The sequence below is a fragment of the Falco punctatus genome, assembly GCF_963210335.1.
Source record: "Falco punctatus genome assembly, chromosome: Z".
In the NCBI taxonomy this organism is placed as follows: Eukaryota; Metazoa; Chordata; class Aves; order Falconiformes; family Falconidae; genus Falco; species Falco punctatus.
Genome location: NC_137586.1, coordinates 14,119,509 through 14,145,131, shown reverse-complemented (window position 1 = coordinate 14,145,131; position 25,623 = coordinate 14,119,509). Strand labels below are relative to the sequence as shown.

The following is a 25,623-nucleotide window of genomic DNA, read 5'->3' as shown; positions in this document are numbered from 1 at the left end:
CTAGTATTGCTTGCATCACCATACTGCTACAGTAATTGCAGAGACACTCTACCATTTCTTTAAAATAAACTCAAATATGAGATTATGTGAAGATTTTTTACTTTTTCTAATTTCATCAGAATGAACATTTCAAACTGTTCCAAAGGAAAAAGAGATCTAGGAAAAACTAATACGCACATATTAAACTTGTATGGTTGAGTGTACACATCTGAAATTGAAGTATATTTTCATTGGTTTTATACACCAACAACATAGTAAAAGATCTGACTTCTAAGGCAGCTAAACACATACTTGTTTTATCATAGTAAATATTTGCTTCATCATAATAAACTGATTTAGATAACATACATCACTACTTAGTCTGTGCACCATCTGTAGGTAGTCTTCATTTGAGCCATGTCTAGAATTATCAGCATGATGATTAGCTGAATTTCCAGACAACTGACTTGATACTTTATTTTCATGGAGATTCCGCATCCCAGCTGTGACAATGGGACTGGATACTGAAGCTGAAACACAAAAAATATAAATAACTATACTGATATATTCACACGTTCGTTAACTCTTAAGAAGTTCCAGAGAAAACACCATAACAGTGGATATGAGCTGGTTGCAAGAGGTCTAGAATCTGGAAAAGAATCCAACTTTTTGATTCAATTGTTTTGCCACAAATACCTTGAATAAAATCAGGTATTTCAGATTTTAATTTTCAAGAGGATTTAAAAACTAAATTCCATGTACAGATCAGCCAAGTTTTTCTCCACATCTATCCTAATTTGTCAATATCATATTTGTACTGGTTACAGAAAATTTTGTTTTCCTCTATATAATTTGTATTCACTACATTCAGCAACTTCCAAGGTATTCACAAGACACAGAGCATTACATACAGAACAGCTGTGTATATCACAATGTTAAACTTTAAGAACAAATGATTTAAAAGAATCCAATGAGAATTCTACTTACCAAGAAAAAAAATATCTAGATACTTTTAACGGTGTTCATGTTGTTCAAGATTGGTTTTAGAAAAAGGAAGAACAAAGAAATCTATTCATTCTGAAGGCCAACTTTGCTAGATACTGCGTAACTTTAGCATAATTCTAGCTAACTTAGAATTAATGTAGTCCACATTACAAAGGTTTGGTAAGGCTAAATAAGCTGACAGCAAAACTCAAATTATATTGGCAAAACCAAGGTTTTTTGCTAGTACAGATACATTTTGGCCATAGCTAACAAGTCAGTCTTTGGTTTGTTTTAGTTTTTTTCTGTTGTCAAGTATATATGACAGCTATGCAAAATGGGTGTACATAGGGGAGCAATACAACACAAGCATGTGTTTTCTTTTCTTCTTCCCTTACATAATACATAATACATACTGTACATAATACAACTCTGTACAGTCAAGAAAGCAAAGCTTAAGCATATCTGCCAACTCAAAGATTTGCATTAAGCATGTGACTCCTTCCGAAAAATTAGAAAGCCATGAAACATACACACGAAGGTAAAGCTGATATGAGATAGGAGAATAAAACAAACAAAGACCTACCTTGCTGCATCTGAGGATGCGGTGTATAACTTGGAGGATGTGAATATGGCATGTATCCTGCAGGGCTTTGAGGAGCATATGGACTAGGCACTGGACTGTTCTGTTGTGCCAAAAATCTGTTCCCAGAGCTTGTCTGTGGTGGCACAAACCGGCTAAAAATAAAATTCAAAAGAAGTTTTTAAAATTTAGAAAAGCAAATTCAGATACATTTATGATTTCTTTTGGAATATTATACATTCAGAACACTACAACTTCTTTAAGACACAAAATTCCAACACAATCACGAATCTCCCTCAAAGCAGGATTTTAAGTTATCAATACCTTCCCGACTTCAATTATTACTTGAGAGTCACAGCTTAGGTACTGCATTAGTAAAAGTAAAGAACAGAATAAAAACATTCAAAAGACCTCCACCTACGGAAAGGATGCAATGACACAAATATGGACTAAAATTAGGCCTGCAATTTCTAAAAGTTAATCCTTAGAAGTCTGAGTGAAAGTGACAGCTAAGTTTTAATTAACAACTAGGTCACTAGGATTAACAAGAAGCCATCTACTCTGAACATGATTTTTCCAGTAAGATTTCAAAGAACTTCATCTAACAGAACTATGCTGCCAAGACACAGGAATGTTACAGGCAATTAGGTAGGACTTGACCCAAAGTCCACTGAATACAACTTACAATTTCACTGACTTTTATCGTAGATTGATCCTACAGGTAGGAAGCCATAAAAATAGCATATGCTTGTGACAATAATACATGCACATTATAACTTACATTCTTATATGAGCTTTTCAAAATAAACCCAGATAAATACTTCAGAAAGAAAACTGTATGCTTTTGCAACCCTCAGTTCTAGATAGCAACTCTATGAAGGTAAGCTTCCACAGAAAGAAATAGCAAAGTATTTAACACAAGGATTTTGCAAGGATTTCAAGAAGACTTTGTAATATTCACAACTCAAAAAATGTTCTTCAATATCCCTTTTAGACATAAAAGTAAAAAGGTGGACTGTTTTTTGTGCAGATACAGAGTATTTCATTTGCCAAAACAATGATACCGAGATCTAATAACTGAAGATGAAATCTCTTAAAGCCCAGTAACTGGGCTGAAACTAGATGCAGAACTCCTTCCTTGAGTCCAGAGTACTTTACTATATTAATAAAGGCCTGGATTATAGGTGCATGCTACTTGCTAATGCTCAAAAGTTTAAAATAAAGAACCAGAAAGTTGATGAGGATACTGCTGCAAGACTGGTCAAACTACTGGGCCTATGTTCCTCTGAGTGGCCTTTTGTGTAACTGTTACAGCAGTACCCCATCCTTGTACAAGCCTTCTTTCCCACTTTCCTGCCACATTGTTACATACTTGCTGGGACACATCAGCCTGTTTTCTCCTACTCTCCCGCCACCAGTCTCATCCTCTGCCACAGGCAGAAACAGTTGAAGGGGTGGCAGGAAGCAGGAGGACTTCTTATTCAGGAAAGATAGTTTGCCAGAATTATGGGAGGGAGAGAGAGTGGAGAATTGTGAGCAATCCTTGGAATACAACGATTAATTCACTGACAGACAGACGTTTCCTGGCCAGCTGAAGAAACTCACCCTGCTGTCAGACAAATGCGAAATTTGTCTTGGCACTCATCACCTTCCACTCACATACTTCCAACAAGAACTGACTGTCACTGTAGGAAGCATTTGCAGTTCACTGCCCCTCCCACCCACTTAAAAGACAGCATTACCTGGAAGGGCTGTGTGAGATAGTGGTTTGTTGATAATTGGAAGATGCAGGACTACCACGCATGGAATTCTGAGAAATATTAAACTGTGACATCATCATCCCTATTGAAAAGAAGATAGCAGCATTACTTTACACACATTTCCCTTTTCATCAATGAAGTCTCTCATTTCATAATTGTTATATACAAAGACATTATAAACTTTACAGACATTAATATCATCTACCCACAACGGTCAGAAAAACATTAGAATTTATCTATTCCATGTAAGATGTCCATTTTACACCACGACATAAGAAGTGTTCCCTAAAGCAGTGTTAATTCAGTTATAAATATTAACAGCAGTTCCTTCCTTTGCTCCTTAGAGCTTCCTAAGCCAAAACCTACGAGGAAATAGAAACATTTTATAACAGGACATACATTCTACACCCCAGGCTGGTGTGTACAGTACTCGCTGTGCTGGTAAGTAAAAGATTTGGAAATTTCACATATCAGAAGAACACAGAAAACATACCTCCCAGTTTTACAGCAAGTACAGCAAGCAATCATCTCAGGCTGAGCGCTGCAAGATATTCTTACTGGTCCCATAATGCCTTAGTGGTTCCTTTCCACCCAGGGAAAAAAGCTTTCTATTCCACCTCCACTATGCTTACAAGGACTGTTATCAAAGAAGGTGCTGAAATACTTCAGTTGCAAAGCAGAACCAATATCCCAACTGTAGGCTCCCCACAGCCTGCAGATCCCCATAGTCATGCATTGGGCATTCAGGAGTTATGCTCGCTGGCAAGTCACAAGTACACAAAGGTCTTTGAAACTAGTTTGAGGCATGTGGACAATGCCCTTAATAATTTGCTTGAACTTCTGGTCAGCCCTGAAGTGGTCAGGCAGTTGGATGGGGTGATCATTGTAGGTTCCTTTCAAATGGGATATTCTAGTCTATTCTAATTCATACCATTGTTAGGGAGAGTTTAAAGACATTTTTTTCTTCCTCTCTTTGACACAGGTATAAAGAATTCTGTAACAACAGCATGACACTGGAAGTTGAAGTGATGCAGAAATAAAAATTAAAAAAAAAAAATCAATGAATTTTAAGTTATTTTAATGACAAAATTTAACATCTCGCAGCTAAGAGTGTCAGAATTCATGTGCACACCGCTACTTGGCAAGCCCACAGCAAGTGATCCACAGTTGTGGGTAAAAGTACGTCACCAGTAAAAGTATTTTAAGCCAAAGGTTATGACAGAAGGCTGACAGAAGTCCCCAGTCCAGACTGCTGGCGAGCTGTCAATCCTTCAATTGCTATCACCGATTTCAATTACTGCAATATACACACAAGCAGAAGTAGTTTCAGAAATCCTCTGTGTCACCCTCTTTTCTCTTCCCCTCTCCCCTGCAGAGATGTGATAATCCCGCAGGAATGCAGCAGTTACTACCTCATGGTAGGTGTGAAGTGCTGCATTCCAAGTACAAGAAAACTAGCCCAGAGCAGGAGTGAAAGTCACATGTTGTGCTGAAAAAAAATTAATAATAATCTGAGACCTCTACACTTCAATACAGAGGACACTGAATTTTCCCAACAGAAAGGGACTCCAACTCCAGCAAAATTTGTTTAAATGGACACTGACTGCCTTGCACAGAGGCAAGCGAGGAGGAAACTCCAGGGGTTTTGTGCTGGAGGCAGCAGCCAGCCTGCCCACTGCCCCCTCACCTCTCACTGTCACTGCCACTCTCAACACAACAGGTACCGTATTTTAGCCAAACTACTAACCCTTAACATGCACATAACGAAAGCTGACAAAACGTGCCCTTATGAGCGTGAACCATACAGATGAGGTTTCGCTTTATGCTTAAAGGACAGACTGCACTTTTAAAACATTTTAAGAATGTATCTATTTATTTTCTCCTCCCTAAATTTCTAACACATTTTGAACCAAGATGTGGGAGTTTTGGGTTTAAAAGAACAACAGAAAATATACATATGAATCCATTTTTAATGCCATTTGAAAAAATCCTAAAACTTATTCTGCAATGGACTACTGTTACTTCTGTATCTCTGTTGAAGGAGGGGCAGAAATGGGAGACAATCTAGGTGACTTCAAAGAAAAAAAGAAAAATACACCAACAAAAGCAAAACAAAACCTAAGAAATTACAACAAAGTGTATCCAAAGTTTACAGACAGATAAGTATACCTGATAATGATGTAATAAGAAAGAAGTGAAAATAAGCTCCAAAGATTTAATCTAAAAAGGAGCTGAAATTAGTCTGTGGCCTTTAGCACTAAGATATCTCCTTGTACACTTTTTTAATGTTATCATACCACTAAGCAGCAGATTTATGGCTCTACTTTGCATTTCTGTACCTCAAATATTTTGAATTTATTTTAAATGAAACCTTAATTTTGAATATTGGTGTAATGGCTATACCTTTAAATTGTTGTAACCTGTGATCTGAATTTCATGTACAGGAATGACTATGGCAGCAACCACCCAGACCACTGGAGGACAAGCCTTACAAGAAGCAGTGCAAGTGCAGCAGTGACCAAACCCGAGCTGGCTTTGGTGCCGATAACCCCATTCAACACACAACCTCTCTTCTCCTGAGTGACCACCGTAAGAGATCATGTTCATGGACTAAATGAACTCAATGGACATTTTGTTGACATGTTACAGACATTTTAACAGGGGTGGTCCATAGACTAGGGAAATGATATCTGTGTATTATATCAAAGGATGGGAAGGGTGATGGTGGTTAATGAAGTTGTATTGGACAGTGTGGCATGACGTAAATGATATGGAATAAGGGGTGGATAATGTCCTGGTTTCAGCTGGGATAAAGCTAGTTTTCTTCGTAGTAGCTAGTACAGTGCTGTGTTTTGGCTCTGATGTGAGAACAATGTTGACAGGACATTGATGATTTCGGTTGTTGCTGGGTGATGTTTACACTCAGTCAAGGACTTTTCGGTTTCTTGGGCCCTGTCAGCAAGAAGGCTGGAAGGACAAGAAGAAATTGGGAGGGGACACAGCCGTGACCCAAACTAGCCAAAGGGATATTCCATGCCATAGGATGTCATGCTGAGTATATAAACTGGGGGAAGAAGAAGGAAGAGGGGGACATTTGGCGTTATGGCGTTTGTCTTCCCGAGTCCGTTACACGTGATGGAGCCCTGCTTTCCTGGAGGCGGCTGAACACCTGTCTGCCCATGGGAAGTAGCGAATTAATTCCATGTTTTGCTTTGCTTTTGTGTGCAGCTTTTGCTTTACCCATTAAATTGTTTTCGTCTCAACCCTTGAGTTTTACACTCCTTTCCTATTCTCCTCCCCATCCCTCTGGGTGAGGGGGAGTGAGTGAGTGGCTGCGTGGTGCTTGGTTGCTGGCCGGGGTTAAACCATGACAGTGGGTAACACTGAGGTTTAAGAAAACATCATCCTAGTAAAATTACAAGAATGAGTTTCTTTAACACATACTCCTATTTCTTCAGTATAACTTTTTTGTATGAAAAAAAGTGATACACATAAATCCATTTTAGCACTCCTACTGAATGCCAAAGAATGCACTGCATAAAAACGCAGCTCAAGGTCACAGAACAACTCTCTTTACAATTCAAATATATTACAGCATCATGTGTGCTTTAGCTAAGACTGCTCAACAGTAGATGATTTTTCTGTTAAATACACAATCTTGTTGAAAGTGTATGCCTGCCAAAGTTTTCCCTTCTACAGGCACATGTGCACTTGAATTCTTGTATAAATGAAAAAAATTATCCAGGTAACTGATGTGTATGGAAAGATGCATAAGATTTCAATCCCCCAAAATTCAGAAGTTCTGGTAAGTAGCTTGAAGTGCATCCTTTCTGACCCCTAAGCAATGCTATGAATACTAACCTATCGCAATATACTATTTTAGCTGTTCTTCCAACACATATCTCCTGAAAGACAAAGCCAAAGTGTTGACAGGGAAAAGAGAAAAAATTATAAAAACTAAACTAAGTAACATGTTAATTTGAATTTAATAATTATGAAGAAATCCACTCATACACTGTAACATGCAAGACAGATGTACTTCCAAGATGGCACCCAGAACTACCTATGTTACCTGATGAAAAAGGTCTAAAATAAACATTTTGCCCTTGTACAAAGTTAGGCCTTATTCTGCACAGTGATGTGACTCCGTCTGTTCAGACAATCTGGTAATAGAAAACAGTCCAAAAGTTAACTAAAATGCTAACTAAAACAAACAAACAACTAATTTGTATGAAGACTGTTTCAACAGTGGAATTGTTATCAAAAGATAGGATATAGGAGTTTGAACACTGCTGCTATGTTACCTGAAACGGAATATGCTGGGGGTGGAGGTGCCTGTTCAGGACACAAAGTGAAAAGTGTCCACATAATACATTCTTCTTGCACCGTTTGTTCATCATAACTAAAAACAATTCTTGCTCTAAACTTGCTTTTGACCTACAGATCAATATGAACTTGGGAAAAAACATCAGTGCAGAATTCTGCTCGTGCTTCACCTTATATTCACAAGATTTCAAAACAGTATTTCACTTTCTGAAGATGTGTTTATTTCCTGACAAACTGTACTGAACCCAGAAATTTATTCTGTGTTTAAGGTAATTCTTTAGCCAGGTGAAGTTCCTGTTCTTCATCAGAAATAAAGTCTAAGAGAAATTAATTTGAGTTCACTTTACACATAACTAATGCTGGAACTGGCAGTCAAGGGATCATGGTACACAGACCCAACTCAGGCTGAGTAAACAGACAGGGGGTCCTCCTGCTGCCTTTGTTCTTTCTATTATAAACACAGTACCCACTGCTGACTTCACTGCATGCTAGACTTAACTGAAGGTGGAAAGACAATATCCAGAAGGAAGACAGTAAGGAAAGCAGAAGAGATTAATTTGAAATACTAGAAAAGAGCCTAAATTTCATTCTTCCAACTGGCAAAATGTCTTACATCTCTACCAAACCCCCAATTGTTTTACAAACCATGACTCTGCAGAGACTACAGTATCTGTTCAGCAAGCAGAAGAAACCCCAACTTTTGCTGCCCCAACACATCAGTACAGCCTCCTTTGGCCTTGGAGATCTGAATGGGACATAGTAACATCTAATAAGGTTACCAAAATTTGCCAACATCTAGCTTAAAGATCCACCTATATCCAGATAGGAGAGTGGCCTTTTTCCATTGAAAATAAAGTCATACTTCATCTAGCTTTTCAAAACATTCATTCCAGGGCCTTTTTCCTCTGAAAATATTTCACGTACAGTTATGCTTTTCCTCTCTTCCCCCTTTCTTTCCAGTTTTCAGATTTCACACTTACACTGTAATACTTGTACTCGTACAAGTATTCAGAATTATGTAAAATAAAATTAAATATTCAAGGGGGGTTTAAAGTCTTACCTCTTTCGGTTTTCTAAAACCACTTTGTTAACTTTACTAAAATAACATCAACTATTCTTTTAAGTTTCACGTTGAATTATTTTTTATTCTGTACTAATACCTTCCTTCAAGCATAAGCCAAAGCACATTTAAAGACTGAGGTGCTTTTATTTCATTGAAGATTACTCTTAACCTACTGAATAAAGCTGCAAAAGTGTTTTGTCTCTGTGAAGCACAGAATTAGTCAAAATTATGAAGAATTTAACTAGCTTTGTCTTCTTTCTTTCAAAAGCCTCTGCTGGAACAGATAATTTCAAAAACAATGCCTTTATTTTGCATTGGCAAAAAATTATTTTACTCTACAAAATGGTGGAAAACTCATAATTCATGCGTATGTTCTTTGTGGGACCACTCTGCAAACCAGCAGGACAGCCACAACTTTTCCCATAGCTGGAAAAATCACAATGTGCCGCAGCTACCACTAAACACTGGATCTGAAGGCTGTTTTCAGAACTTAAATTTCAGGATGTAAGTATCAATGAATTTACAAATATGTAGCACTGCCTTTCACATTTTCATTCCAGGAAACTTCTGTCTTCTTTCAAGGAACATTACATGTTTTGTCCTTAGCAAGTTCTTTTCAAACACTGTATGCCTTTTTACCCACTAGCCTAGGTGAATGAACCTATAATTTTATTATTTTTACCCTCCAAAACCACTGTACACTTCCTATCCCCTATGGAGTCCAGTAACACTTCTATCTATATCTCTACAGTGCTAGCAAAGCTTTATCCTCACACTGTGGAAACTCTGGAAATTCTCCTGCTTGTTTCATAGCTTAGTGTTTAAAGAACATACATCAGGTTAAAGTCTCCAGACCTAAAAAAACTCGAATCTGTTCAATTAATCCTTTTCTTGGTCTCTCTCCTTCATCTTCACTATCCTGCAGAATATGTCACTATAACTCAGAAGAGAATTAACTACCAAAACAGTAAAATCTGTAGGGCATCACAAATAGCTGAGACAAGGAATGACAGGGAGGAGCTGTTAAGTATGGTTCATTCAGCCTTGTTACTTACCCGGGAACTATTACGAACTACCACTGCAGTAACACCCTATAATCATACAGATCTTCAGTAAAATCAAGGCAAGTTTTTCCAACTTCAATTATTTCTTAAGACAAATATATAAACCTACCCATAAAAAAATTCAAATAAAATTATTTTTAAATTAAGTCAAATCACTCATCCTAGAGATTAAACCTCGTAGTGAAATGAAACATTTTTTACAAAAATACCTGGTAGAGTTTATTTTCATGCTTATTCTAATACAATCACTCTCTGAAGATGTCAAGATACACAGCTTTGTATCACTATCAAATATAAAGTAAAGGTATAAATATCAAAGTTGTGCTCCATATATATTTGTAGTTAGTAACAGTCCCTTAAACTTAAAACAACAACATAAAATGCAATCAATGAATGATCAAAAATCCTTACCGCTTTGTACCCCGTATCTGTTTTGCATGCTTTTCTCCCTGAAAACATTAGGATTCCTTGCCAGGATAGCCTGCAGCAAGACTGGTATATCTCCCTCTGGATCATCACTGCCAAGGTTATCTTTCAACTCTCTGGAATTGTGGAAGTAAGCAAATAAAGAGGCAAATGCATTTTCAAATTATAAGAAACTATGAGTCAAGTAAAAAAAAAATAAAACCAAAATCAAAAAAACAAAATCAAAATGAAAGAAGACAATTTGCTGTTAAAATACAGAAAAAAACAAGTCTGCAAAGCACTGTTCCCTGCCTCTGTATTTTTTTCCCCCTCTCTTCTCTAAAGAATGGCAATAGAGGTATTCTTACCAGTCTTCAAAATTATTTTCTCTTAGTAAGCTCTTATATATATACATGGCTGTCAGTTTCAGACTATCATAATAAGTTTCTTATGCCAACTTTTGTATTATGATCTTCTCCACAAAAGAACATTCTGGCATAACAACAAGGAAGCATTACTGTAGGAGTGAAAATAACATGCATGAATGTATAACATTCAGGTTGCAGCCCAATGTTTTGGGCATCTTTTATTTTATAAAGAGAAACTGGCATCTTTGACAACACAGGTTTCCTTGTGAACCACAAAGAAAATTTAACAGATATTGTGTATGCATCCACGTTTTCACTTATTGTTTGCTTTGAGGACTTCTAAAAGCTACCTTCCATTTGATCAAAACTATTAATTTGGACAATGTAGGAAAGAGACAGGGTTGTCAACATAAGACAATTCAAAGGACACGAGGGAAAAATTTAAAAAAAAAAGAAGAAGAAGAAAAGAATTAAGAAAAAGAGAATACATTAGCATACTTGCTGGTTCAGTTCTTAAAGTATTTAAGTTCAATACTTAATCAGAAATGACATGGGTCTTACCAGGGTGTCTCAAAAAAAATTTTTTTCTATAATACTGTGTATATAATTTGTCTATGCACATTACTAACCAAAGTGGACACAAATGAGTTTTGCACAGTTGAAACCATGAAATATGCACTGCCAACTAGCAAAAACAGAATAAGCAGATCCATAAAACACCACCCCCCAGTTATGCGTAAGTGTTGCCAGACAATTATTAACAACCTGCCTAAGACATTTCACTCTTGCTTATCAGTCATCTACTAAGCAAGCTTAATAAAAAGCCTTCATGTTCTAATTTCCAGATTCTCACAAACATCCTTCTCAATCCAGTTAATTTTGATTTCAAGGGATAAGGACGCTGATCTGATATAGCTGAAGTTCAAAATACATACATGTGATCTGTTGACACCTGATTGAGACTGTGGACGAGCTGTGAAACCAGATTTTCATCCCTGCAAGCCAGAAGGCAGTTCACCTCTTCAGCTATCCGTCCATTGAAAAGCAGGCTTTTTGTTGTTGTAGCAGGTAGAGGTGATGGAAGAGGCAGCTGGTTCAAAACTGTTATCAGAACACAGAAGGAAGTTCACAATCTTCTCACAAAACACAAGCATACAAGTAGTTACAACTTCTTACTCCCTCATGTGATTAAGAAAGAAAACTTGATTACTACATTTAAAATATAGGGAGGATTTCTGGATTTTTTTTTTAATCATGAACGGTCACACACACACACAAGCTGGATTCTGTTTTAAAATAAAGCAGTCAAGCCCACAAGTTATACTATTATTTTACAAGTTTAACAGTGCTAAGGCAAGTATTAAGAATGAAAATGTATTTTAATTATTCCAGAATATTAAGTTATTTATTATGTTATGGCAGCTTTCTCATGGAGCCAAAAGTGTTGATAAAGAAAGGAAATGTAATTTTTTTTTAGTTGCCTGCAGTACTGTAAGTGTTTTTAGTTGCCTTGTAGTTGCCTGCAGTACTGTAAGTGCATTGAGCATATACTTCAAGTTTTCTACTCTGCTCTTCGTATTTAATTAGTGTTCTCACTTTGTATGGCCAGGGTAGATGAAAAAAACCTACCCAAAAAGAAACCCACCAAAAAACCAAACAACCAATTTAAGCCATAAATTAAATCCTCAGTTTATTCTTATTTTGTTGTGTTTATTTCTACGTAAGTCATCTTCTCAATAAAAGGCTAGTATCATTGGTTGGTATGATCACTAAAATGTCAATTCAGTCAATACAGCTTTTCACAAATCTTAGTAAAAAGATGTAAGAAACACACTCATCGCAGCATTTCAATCAGAATATAAATGAGCACTCTGTAGTTTCAGAGGACATTCTTAGGTCTACAGACATAACACGGAACTGTACCATGTAAGAAGCTTTGACCAGATGATTGGCAGAGCTACACAGACAAGAGGAAAGTAGACCAGAAAAGGCCAAAAAGCTAGCTACATCGAAAATTCACTTTCCTGGGTCCATGAAAACATGGCGAGTCTAAACTTCAAGTTCCCAGGCCGATTACAGCTCTGAGATAAAGGTTTTAGCTGAACCATTAGAAATAACTTCAGGAAAAAAACAACGTTAAGTGACATGCACTCTTTTTTTATTTTAAAATTATTTACTTAAAAAAAAGGGTGTGTGTGTGTGTGCCAGTATTTTCCCTCTATATAGTGTATATCATTACTGTATTTAGAAATTAATAGCAATTGAAATATAACTGTGTAATAATTAAAACAGCTAGCTTTCATTATTTGCATCTGATTACACTGAATGCACCAGAAACTTGAAAAGTTAGCATGATCAGCAAAATATGTTTATTAAAAGTATAAATCCAGCTAGTTAACTAGCCTATTCTACTGCCTCCAGGCATTGTGTCCTCATGTTTTTACCACGACAGGTCTTGTCCATTCCAGTTCCTTTCTTTGACCCACAGAAAAATAAGCTAAAGCAGTTCAAGCCTTTCTCTTTCAGCTGCCCCTGAGTTTCCACAAACTACTCAAACATGACAGAAAAAGAAGCAAATGCACCTAACACAAAGGCTAATCCCATCAAAGGCAGTTCAGCATTTCAAGTAACTTGCACCAGAAGTCTAGCCAGTGACTTCTAACAGTTTAGGTTTTTTGCTTTCTTCAGAACCTTACCTGCAAATACTTAATGAGGAAAACATGCCCATAGTCCAGAAACTTGTTACTTTCATCCTGATGGTCCATTATTAGACATATATAAAGATATGCATATACACATCTAAATGCATAAGTAGCTTCTTCCAATTTGGTATTTCAGAAGATCAGAATGACATGAAGAGGTGGATTTTTTTCCTCCAATACATCTGCTTTCTTTACTGTAAGCAATTAAATTCAATTGCTGGCTATATAATTTCAGTGTCTCTTGGAAAGTCTCCAAATTTCAACAGTGTAATAATAAAAACAAGAGCTCAGAAGAAGCACCTGGGTCACTGAGTCCAATTATCCTCAGACTAACAACAGAGCTATAAACTCTTTCTTACACTTCATAAGCAAGATGCATCTTTATCCAACTGCTCTCATTGCAATGGTTGTTCTAGGATCTCATTATAGTAATACTAAATCTCTTAGTGTTCACTAGAATTTTATTTTTGGTCACATTATATATAACCATTTGGTTATGTGCCAGTATCAGCTTTTAATTAAAATAGTTCTTTTCCTCTCCTCGTACTTTGTCTTCCTGTCATATTTAAAGACTGTACACACACCTCGTCTGCCCCTGTTATAGGCTGAACAGCCAAGAAAACACTCATAGGTTCAGCTGCTTGTTCCCATTCTAGCAGCCATTCCTTGCATTTATTAAATAGAGCAACTTATTTGTACCTTGTACAAAATTAAGGAACCAGGTTTCCAGTATATTCAGCATATTCCACAACTCTCTTCAGTTAGGTGAGCATTAGTCTAATCCTCTCTCTCCCCCTCTTTTTTCAGTGAGGATGATGAGATGTATGTTTTAGAGAAGTATTTTATCGTTTATGTTTTTCTTTGTTTGTGGGGTAGCCAGATATACTACCGAATTATATTCTAAAACAATGAGTTCCTACATTTTGGTTCATGTTTCATTAAGGCTTTTTTAACCTACATTTCATTTCATGTTTAAATTAGCATGTGTCATTTGAAGACTTTCAAAATTCAATGACAAAATTAACACTTTTAATGCCAAATCTGATTTTAAACAGATTTATCTCTAAGAACCTCCAACATAAAACTATTTCTAGTATTTTTCAAATTCAGGTAATCATCAATGTGTAGAAAACAGCATACCAAAGAGAAGGAAAAAGAAGAGTACTTACGGTCTGTAAGACTAGCAATCCCTGCAAGAGTAGTGATGGGAACATGAGGCATATCCCCATTCATCCTGAAGTTCTGGGATAGTAGTGCCTACACAGATATTTCAGATCAGGTGCCAGCTATCATTACTTCCCATTTCCCAAGCACTAAAAAAAACCAAACCAAAACAAAAACAAAAATGAAAATTCTGTTTACTTTTTTAGAATTTTAAGTTCAGCAACATAAATGGAACAGAGATCATACCCTTAGCTGCATACTAAGTAAATTTTGTCAAGAGTGGATAGAACATGTAGGTTTTAAATATCAAATGGCATTACGCAATCAAAACACAAGCTTCTGATCTCAGACACAAAGCCCTTCACCAAAAAAAGATGCAAGATAAGGCAATCAAAAGAAAATTTCCCCAGTTTACACAGTAACAACAAAAACTGGTAACAAAACTTCTGTTAGTTCATACTGCAGTGGGTAGGACTTAAAGTATAACCAGTTTAAGTAATTAGCTACTGTATTTTCTCCTCAGTTTTGCAGGAGGTGGTACTTTTCATACAAACAGCAGCTAGCAAAACCAAAGTGAGTAATTTACAGATGCAAAAGTCCAGGAGTAAGCAAAGTAACAAATAAAAAATCTTAGTATATTTTATAAGTAGTAGCTATTTCAAAACAGATCTGAAAAATATCTCTTTAATATTAAACACGGTCTGATCAAACTACTACCAGAAACCATGTCACTCCCTCCACAGAAGAAGAAGAAAAAAAACCCTAGCCATCACTGACCTAGCTCATTCACTTCCTGTAAAACACCACAGTTTATATTCAACTACTGAAAAAGTAATTTCTTCACTCAGTTTTCACTAACTACACAGATACCAACTGTAACAAAGTCCACACTGCTAAAAAGAAGAAAAAATTCAACTTCAGTTCTAAACCAACAAAAATTTACAAAGATCACACATTAGAATCCACTGTTATACTAATGAAACGACAAAAATAGAACATGGTGTTTTCTGAAGACAAAATAAATTAAAGGAATTTTGTATATATGCAGTTACTTATTACAGACAGGCACTTATGTTAACAGTTTAGGAAATAGTAAAAAGACTTCTTCCGTAAGCATTTATGTTACCTACTGAAGATACTGAAATAATGATTTGCTTACGCTTACTTTACAGGCCAATATTTTTGAAAATTACACATACAATACATACAACCCAAAACATCACTGTCACTTCCTTAGTCATTTTTATCCCATTCCTTCTTGTGCCACAGCAATGGCAATATGTAAGACACCACTGCTAACAAATAAGCATAGATTCCAAGCAAGACAAGGAAACTGAATGTTGTCGTTCCTGTTCAATGTTTCTATGAACCACTGAAGTTAACTTTTCAAAGTTTCCTTGTCTACACACAACTGAATTCTTTGAAAAAAATACCAACACTGAGGTTAAACAGAACTGACAATGAGTTGACTTCCTCTGCTGCACCTGCCACAGTCTCATTCTCACCACTAAATTACCTTTGTTTATTAAAAATATAGTACATTACAGGTACAGAAATCTAGTTAAGGAAACTGCTACGGATAGATATTCTCTGTGTTTTTTTTTTTTTTTTAATTCAGGGAGAAAACAGCCTTCAAAAACCCAGAGCATTTTCACGTATTATGCCATACTCAAGGTGTTGTTTTTTTTCCCAAACAAATACCAACATACACAGAATTTCAGTGGTTCCTTAGTTCCATAAATAAGCAGTTCTTTAAAATAGGGAAAAAAAAAAAAAAGGCGGGGGGGGGTGGGGTGGGGAAGGCAACCTAACTTTTCCCACAACTCAGCCTGCAACAGCAAACACAAAGGAGCTAACACTTTTAGATTTTAAGTTTTCACTGAACGGTTAGTAATTAAAGAAATTAAAGAACACCTTTCATGCACAAATTATAAGTAAAATAACAAGGTCTTGCCTAATGATCTCCTCTCTTGTCTGAAACTGCATCAAAACTGACTTAAGCCACATTACTAATCAGGATTATTGGAAATGCTGTATGTAAGAGAAACAACAAAAAACAAGGAAAATAAAATCTTTTCACTTTCCCTTCCTGATCACCTGGGAAAGCTGTAAACATCAAAAGCTGTCACTACTAATTCAAGTTCTTTCCTGGTATTACTGCTACAGTAATTAAATTATACAGATATTCAATGGGAAAAATTCCTCCAAACCCAGATATTTAAATTAGAATCCTTCTCCACAAATACATACAAAACCTCAACTGGCAAGATCCAGACCTGACATTGGAGCAAGTGGAGCTAGAATGGTCGGGGTAAGAGTAAACTTTCTTTGTAGGAGAGTAGAAGGGGGTGGTTTGTTTAGGTAACAAAGCAAAGGTCAAGAGGGGATGTGGTTGCTCTCTCTAAGGCTGTCAAAGACGGCTACAAAGGAAGAATGTTTCAGGGCAATGCTAACACAACAATAAATGCGGGCATGAATGCAAGCAAGAAGAAAACAAGAACAGAGCTTCTCAGCATCAGAGCTGCCACTTTCTGGAATAGCCTTCCGTTAGAAGCAGTAGAGACAAACACCACCATTACTTTAAAGATGGATCATACAGATGTTAAAGAAGGGACAGGATGTGCTAGCCTGCACCAGCTGGGAACTCAGCAGAGCAATTCAAGAAATGAGTCTCAAACTACAAAGTTTTTGTAAGTATGATGATGTGAGTAAACAGATGACAGTAAATAGAAGACAAAGAGATTAAGTGATGGGATTAGTTTATACAACAAACACAATATGAAGAAACCACATAGGAATATCTGGGTCCAAGTATAACATCTGCTGTGTTGAGAGCAAAACTGCTTCTGTTACAGAACTGGCAAACAAGGTGGGATTCAATTCCAGAACTCGTGACTGAGATCCAGTGAAACTAGAACTAAAATTTGATGTCACTGAGAACATTAATAAACTCATTCATTTAAAGAATTTTAAATATCAAGCAGTTGTGGAAAAAACCTGACAGCTCTAGATGAAAAAGGATTTTTCATACAAAACATCAGAACAGCACGCAACAATTCCTGGCTTAATTGACAGACAAATTTTTTGGGGGGTCCATTCTCCAGCTGTAACAGGAGTTAAAGGTACTACATTGTAGTAGCTCATAATTAGTCAAAAAGGATCAACGTTTTCCAATATTTAGAAAACAAAACTGTTAGTTATATTAACTGAAGTAAGGAAATCAAAGAACTGTTGCATTGGGAAGTTTTTAAACAATGCATCAGAGTGTAGTGTAGCAGTTCAAACAGAGAAGTAGAAATCCACATTACATATATCCAAATGAGGTTCTTGCATATTCAGTACATATATATTCAGGTTCTTGCTTCTTTATAAGAAACACCAGCTACTATAAAAGATGTTTTCATGGAGGAAGAAACTACAGTGCACAAAGGAAGTGATACAAAGAAACTCTCAGTGAAACGAAAACAGTGAAATGGCAGCATATAATGAGAACAATCTATGAAAAAGCTACCATCATCATACACAATACCAAAATTAAGCCAAACCAAGACAGTAGGGAAAGTGATATTTAAAAAGTTTATGCTAGTAACATTTAAAATGCTACTTCTGTATGTTACCCTCTTCCCTTTTTTTTGTCACTTACGTATATTCTTCTTTACTGCTTACTAATACTGCAAGTAAAGTTCCTGTCAAAATGTTACATTTAAATTGTTGTGGGTTGTTGGGGGTTTGGTGCTTTTGGGTTTTGTTTTGTTAATTTTTTTCTTTTTGTTTGGGTTGTTTTTTTTAAGTAGAAAGTAAGTATGCGGTTGGAAGAAGTCCATAACATGGACACAGAAAGTACTCACTGCTTCAGTGGCAGAAGGTTTGGGCTCTATCATGCGGACCCTCTCTACAACTCTCTATATAGTCTGCATTTCTCACCATGGTACTGGATTATGGCCACAGTGGCAATCCAACATGAAACAAGCCTACCTCTTTAGAAAGAATGAAAGAATGGACACACATGGGTAGAATTAAAGGAGGAAGAGAGGATGAAAGTTGTGAACAATTTTGGTAAAGAGGAAGTGACCATCTGTCTGAAGACAGACCTCAACCAGGGAAGTAACGGGGGGGGGGGGGGGGGGGGGGGAAGCCAAACAAAGTATTACCCCACAAAAAAATTTCAAGAAAAAGGAAACAAGCTGAAATTGTATTTTTTCAGATATTGCAGCATTTGACTATCAACGAAATGAAGAAAGGATTTTGACACTGGTTACCATACAAAGGTTCAAGCTCTGCACTTACGAAACATTCCTCTTTGCTGAAAAATGTTCTTCTCTCCTTAACAAAAATACTAGTTTTTTCCACAGCTTAGCTATGTGCACGCACGAGAATGGTGGAATACAAAATAAAGAGGAAAATCTGTTTATGTGTAGTAATACAAAGGCTACTACTACTCAGCAGTAATGCAAAAGATAAGTAAAAAACCTCAGTGTTCAGAAATTTCCTACACAGGTTTAAATGTTTCATTCCCATACTCCAGGGTATCCTTTAACTTATTATATCATTGGATTTAAAAAGTACCTTACATATGACTGACATTTCTGAGAAGAAGATCAGAGACAAAAATTAGGTGGATTTAAATTAAATTTTTAAGAAGTGCTATGGTTATTAGATCTCCCTATTTTTCTTTTTTTAAAGCATTCAACTGAATAGAATAATTTAAATACTGTTATGTTTTATTTAGATTGTGAAATCTTTATTTAGAATGAAAATACTTTAAAAAGTGGGTGTCATTGCTTATATATTGAGTAGCATTGTACGATGTAACTGCAGTGCGACGATCAAAGTTCATTTCTGCAGCTGCACACTCAAACCAAACTAGTACAACTCATGTATTAGCTATTTTATAATTTAGGTGAGCAGTGGACTTTTTTCTTTTAGATCAGCAAACACGCTATTAGAAATTTAAGAAGCCCTGCCTCATAGACAGTTTTAAACTTCCACATTTTGCAATAAACTACTTCTCTTGTCAGTTACTACATCAATCTCAGTTAATTATCAGTTCATAAACTGTCCATAAAAAAAAAAAAAAAAAATCACTTAAAGAATGAGGGAGAGAGTCAGAGTGAGAGTGAATGAACATCCTCAAGCTCTCATTCAAATAAGATACCGTAACTGAGGTACATCTCACAGATTATCCACAAGAGGGCAGATTTCTGGTTTCCATACCAGAGCTACAGTTGGACACAGCAACAGCACGTTTCTAGAACTAAATGCTTCAAAAACACTTTTAAAATTCCTAAGGAAGTAGATACAGTTGCCAAAACATAGTCTGACAATTAATTACCGGGGGCAGCATACACGTTTATTCCTAATACTAAACTTCTTAACACTAATTCAATCTCAGAAAAAGTACTGGAAGTGAACATCAGCATTTATAAAACCAGTAAATTCACCAATGTACAGAATAGTTTCACCTTCTACATTAATGGATATAGAAAAATTAAGTTTGAAGATACAGTTACAGAAATCTTAGAAGCAGAATACCAGATAGAATTTAGTATACTGGTGAAATCTGTTTGGTTCATAAAATGATCAGCCAGCAAAATCAGCAAGGCTGACAAAGCAAGTGAAAAATTCAAAGGTTTGGGATATAAATTACCAAGTACAATTTCTAAACTAGTATTAGCATAATGTGTTTTTCTAACACTATTCCAATACTAAGTGCTCAGTTCACTACGAACTACAACTGTCAGAAAAGAAACCTTAGTGAAAAGTACTAATCTAGGCCAATTTTAAGTTGCTGCTGAATATAAAGTAGCGTTTACAAAAAACATTTAGAGCCACCATCTTCTTCCTCTGTGGCTACTGCCACATTCCTTTGGTCTTTTCTGTTTCACTCAACAATGACACTGAAGCCTCTGCTGCCAACATGGTAATAGTGCCAGGGATGCCATGGTAAATGGCAAGAGCACTCCACCCTCACGGGACCCCACCTGGAGTACTGTGTTCAGCTCTGGAGCTCCCAATATAAAAAGGATGTGGGCTTGTTGAGGCAGGTCCAGAGGAGGGCCGTGAAGATGATCTGGGGGCTGGAGCACCTGTCCTGTGAAGACAGGCCGAGAGGGTGGGGTTGTTCAGCCTGGAGAAGAGAAGGCTCCAGGACAACCTTCTAGCAGCCTTCCACTACCAGGAGGCTTGTAAGAAAGATGGAGGCAGACTTTTTCACAGGTCCTGTAGTAACATAGCAAGGGGTAATGGTTTTAAATTGAAAGAGGGTAGATTTAGATTAGATATTAGGAAGAAATGCTTTACTGTGAGGGTGGTGAGGCACTGGCACAGGCGCCTGCCCAGAGCAGCTGTGGATGCCCCATCCCTGGCAGTGTCCAAGGCCAGGCTGGATGGGGCTTTGAGCAACCTGGGCTGGTGGAAGGTGTCCCTGTCCATGGCAGGGGGGTTGGAACTAGAAGATCTTCAAGGTACCTTCCAATCCAAACCATTTTATGATTGAGGAATAGGCAACAAGATGAGTATTAGGGCAAAGGGAGTAACATATCACAGGTCAGTAACAGTTCCAATATAAAAAGGCAGTAAGGTGCTTTTGAAATGCAATAGATTAAATGTGTTTATACAGAGTTTTATGTTGGTGTTTACTGTGGCTTCTAAAGAAATGCTATACTTGTGCATCTGTTTTCTTAGTGCTTTTTAAAGAAGCTTGGAGCAATTTTAATTGTTTTTAGAAGTCAAGAAAAGAGCCAAAAACTTGTGACTGGAAGATTTGTGCAAAATCAGCTGCTGCCTCAACAGGTTTACTTCTTCCAAGGTTTTTTTTAATAAAAGGTTATGAATCATCAGAGAAGGTCCAAGGACAGAAAAGCAAGGTTAAAAATCGGAAAAGACTCCTGAATAAAACAGATTTTGGTTCAGTGTTTAGTCCCTAATTTTTAGCCTGGTTAAGACTCAACCTAATTAAAGAATGAAAAGTCTTTTAAGATACAAATAAATGTCAGTACGCAACCGTGTTTAGAAAAGGGCAGCACTACTACCACCTAACACAAATGACACATTGAAAAGTTGAAAAAAAACCCAGCTGCTACTTCCTCTCTCTTAACTGTCACAAGCATTTTGTTAAAAAAATGTTGCAACCTAAAGCGTTCTCCATTTGACAAAGCTAATGTAAGAAACCCTTTTAGTTGCTCTTGCTCTTCTACACATCTCTTAGCTATTTTCATTCAATAAAATGAACCGTACCTTCTATCAACCACTGCAAGTGTACCTGAGCATGCAAAAGGGCTTGTGCTCACCAAAAAGAGCACAATTATAGATGCACTTTGTTTTTTTTTGTAATAAAAGTTCCACATGGAATATGTAGTGCAGGTGAGATGTAAATGTATGAACTACTGAAGTAGCTTGGGCTTTTCCCTTTATGTTTGAATTCCTCAACTACGCTTAGTATCATGACAGCTACCAAGCAAAGTTCGGTTTTTACAGTTTAATTCTACATTTGCTTCTGCAGGACAAAAAGAATCCAGTGGTTTTAGGTAATGTCAGGATTTTTACATGAAAGGAGAATCTCATGAAGAGGATATTTATTGCTTAAAAAGACGGAAAAAGAGCAGCAATAGACTCCCTGACTAAGTGGATTCTCCCTCACAGAAGTTTTAACTGCTTTATTTTTCAGAACCGGTGAACAAAACTTCCCTAACAAGGCATTTTGTGTCCAATAGCTATCAGCATAATTGTGCCAGCAAAAATTATCTTGTACAGGTTAACTTTTTAAAACCTACCTGTTCTTTGGTTTAGGTCAGGAGTCCTCAAACTACAGCCCATGGGCCGGACACAGCCCCCCAGGGTCCTCAATCCGGCCTCGGGTATTTACAGACCACCCCACCCCCCACTCCCCACCCCCCCGCCCAGGGGTTGGGGGGGAAACCAAGCAGCCGCAGATGGCTGCCTGCCACTTCATCCGCTCCTGTTTAAACACTTCGAGGACCCCTGGTTTAGGTTTTGCTACTGTATCACTAGGATCTGATCTTGTATCACTTTTCTAATGACATGGAGCCAGTAGTATCTTATTTTGGAACTAGATACAACAATTGTGTTCCATTCACTTAAATTTAATCCCCGTGTTTTAAGATGACAACGGAGCTGCCTAACAGTATGACTCTTTAAAAGCCTGTTTTGCATTAGTTCTCTAATGAAATAGTAGGAAATACACCTTCCTGTAGGACAGTATGTTTAGTTATTTACATAGCCCCATTGATGCATTGGGTGTTTTCCATAAAAATCAGTAATTCTGAGTTTTACATTTTTCTCTTTCGCTGAAATAAGCTACACTTGTTGATCATCACACCACTTTCTAAATACGATTTGATTTTCTGCAAAATTTTGGTCAGGTTATGATGCCTAAAAGTACAGGCTTTTACTTGGTGCTTAAATGTCATATTTGTGGGCTCATTTTAAGGAGTTCTTCAGGCTAAGACATGTGACAAATATTTGAGATGTTAAGTGCAGAACACTCTTTCCTAATACCCAACCTAAACCTCCCCGGCACAGACTGAGGCTGTTTCCTCTTGCCCTGTCACTTGTTACCTGGGAGAAGAGACCGACCCCCCTGCCTACACCCTCCTGTCAGGCAGCTGCAGGGAGCCACAAGGTCCCCACTGAGTCTCCTCTTCTCCAGACGAGGTAACATCCCCAGTTCTCTCAGCCTCTCCTCGTTAAGACTTGTTCTCTAGACCCTTCACCAGATTTGCTGCCCTTCTCCAGACACAGTCCAGCAACTCTACATACCTCTTGAAGTGAGGGGCCTAAAACTGAACATTATTCAAGCTGCAGCCTCACCAGTGCCCAGTGCAGGGGGACAATCACTCCCCTTGTCCTGCTGGCCACACCATTTCAGATGCAAGCTAACTTGTATACTTAAGATAATTCCCTACTTTCAAGTTCTCTGAAATTACCGATGTCACAGCATAATGATGTCACAGCATAATGATGTCACAGCATAAGCAAACATGCTATTAATAACATTCAGATGGAATCCCAAAATCATGATGGCCATGCACAAAAAAGCTTGGGGATTTTTAATGTTTGACCTGTCCATGTTAAACACTCCCAGCTCATCCCCTATGAGTACTGCAGCAATACAAAAAAACACAGAACTGTTGCCAACAGTGAAAGCATACTTGCAGAAGTAACAATTTGGAGCAAAACATAAGGTAAATATTTGTGTTATACCCAGGTAGTATAAAACAAGTACAATAAAGAACACTTGCTTTGAAGAAAATCTCCTTATACACAGAAATTCCCTAAACATTCATCTGATTTTTTCCCCCCCTTTCATAGGCTTAACTACACCAAACCAGTTTGGAAATTTTCTTCACACTTTAAGTAGAGTTTACTCAGTGCAACTTAATTTTACTGTAAAATAAACCCAACTGAATTCAAGATACTAATTCTAAAAACTTCTTTGAAAGAGAATATCAACTCAAATGTTTAATGTAGATGAAGAAAACAATTTTAAATTAATTCCTCCTGTTAATTTACATTTAAAGTGTTAAGTATTATGCAGACAAGGTTTGAGTAATCCCTTTATTTCTGATTATTTGGACAAAATCAGTCACATATCTTGAAACCATTCAGCTGAACACAAATAATACACCTGTGAACTAGCTTCAATTTTGTTTTTCCAAGAAACAGGGAAAATTCTGGGTTTCATATTGTAAATGTCTCTTATAACTTCTGGTACAAGCTTATCAATCTGAATAAAAGTGGGTAGAACAAATAAAAAAAACCATACAATTCAATATGACATTCCAAGATTGAACCACTGTCAAGCTAGAGGGAAAACTATGTCAAAACCAAGTCATACCACTGAAGACCAAGTGAAAACACTGCAGATCATATGAAGAGATTAAGACTGTGGGCGATCAGTAGTAGATTTCATTTTCACTTTGAAGAGCAAAGCAGGATCATAATCCAAGACACAAAAAGCTGAGAAACTTTCCCACTGAGGAACTGTGCTAAAAATTTCACTTCATTTGCAGACTCTTTCGAAAAACACAGAACACAGCCCTTCTGTAAGAGTTACCACCTCCTCCCACAGGAATTCCAGAAGGCACAAGGCTAGGGGAGACAAAGAAGGCCAAAGAGCTTACTGAACAGTCTATGGAACTAATGTGATCACCAGCAGAGTTATCCTTTGCTGCCCTTTTTCCCATATTCAAGATTTATTTTTCTGAATTTCATGTCTGGTTTTGTTCTGCTCCTTTAGGTCTATGTTTCACCAGCTTGTCTTTCACAATTCCCAAGGATGAGGTTGAGTCACCCTTAGAAAGCAGCAGCTCAGTCTCTCAGACAGGTGGGCCTGCATACATGCATGCACACGTAGAGAGACAGAGGAATAAGATGGTAGACTGAGTTTAGACACATGCGATCAGTAAGTATAACTGGGATTCATGTTCTCTTACAGAATAGGGCTTCTGCTGACTCAGAGGACAGCACAAAGACAAATGAGTTAAAAGGAAGACAATTACATTTCCCAAAACTTCTGCGAACACAGCTTTTAGCTGATTGAAGGCACAACACACAAACTTACTGTTTCCTGACCTGCCTTTCTCCTACCCCAATCATTTCCTTGTGTCTGCGGTTTATGTATTAAACCCCACTGCTCCACAGAACATAGTCTGCTCATGCAGGTATTTCTGTAGAGCTCTCCTTTCCAGCATGCAACACATAGAACAGCAGAAAACGAGTCACTTTAAATTTGACAGGACTAAAAATTATCACCAAGCTAATGCTGCAATTGAACAATACCAATTTTAATTCCAATGAGGCAGATAGACCATGACAACAAATACCAAAGACATTGCATATACTCACTTTCCCTTCTCTCTTCCCTCCAACCCTTCGAGGGAGAATGAAGGAATCGAGGACTACCACTGTGCTCATGCATCTGTGATTTACTGTATCTCACTATTTTTTTCAACAACAACAAAAAAATAAAAATAAATTAAAAAAATCACAGCATGATTGAGGTGGGAAGTGACCTCTGGAAGTTATCTTGTCCAACTTCTTCCTAACAATAAGCAGGAATACCAAGACCAGGCTGCTCAGAAACCAGGGGTTAGGAGTGGGGTGGCAGTGTAAAAAAAAAGGAAAGGAAAAAAAAACCAACCCATGTACTCAAACTGACTATGTATTTTAATTTCTTTAGCAGCTATCTCTATTATACCTGGCACATA

The 25,623-nt window shown here is 37.2% G+C and overlaps 1 protein-coding gene across 7 annotated transcripts in view; it reads right to left on the bottom strand.

Moving 5' to 3' along the window:
• The window catches only part of NIPBL (NIPBL cohesin loading factor), a 152,786-nt gene that overhangs the window by 89,012 nt on the left and 38,151 nt on the right, over nt 1-25,623 (bottom strand). For all 7 annotated transcript variants that reach the window (XM_080372099.1, XM_080372098.1, XM_080372097.1 and 4 more), the window contains 6 exons: nt 14,401-14,544; nt 11,465-11,630; nt 10,168-10,298; nt 3,286-3,385; nt 1,547-1,698; nt 349-509 (listed from right to left, as the gene is read on the bottom strand). In XM_080372099.1, coding sequence (XP_080228225.1) covers nt 349-509; nt 1,547-1,698; nt 3,286-3,385; nt 10,168-10,298; nt 11,465-11,630; nt 14,401-14,464 — 774 coding nt within the window. In that variant the 5' untranslated portion in view covers nt 14,465-14,544. The remainder of the gene's footprint in view (nt 1-348; nt 510-1,546; nt 1,699-3,285; nt 3,386-10,167; nt 10,299-11,464; nt 11,631-14,400; nt 14,545-25,623) is intronic.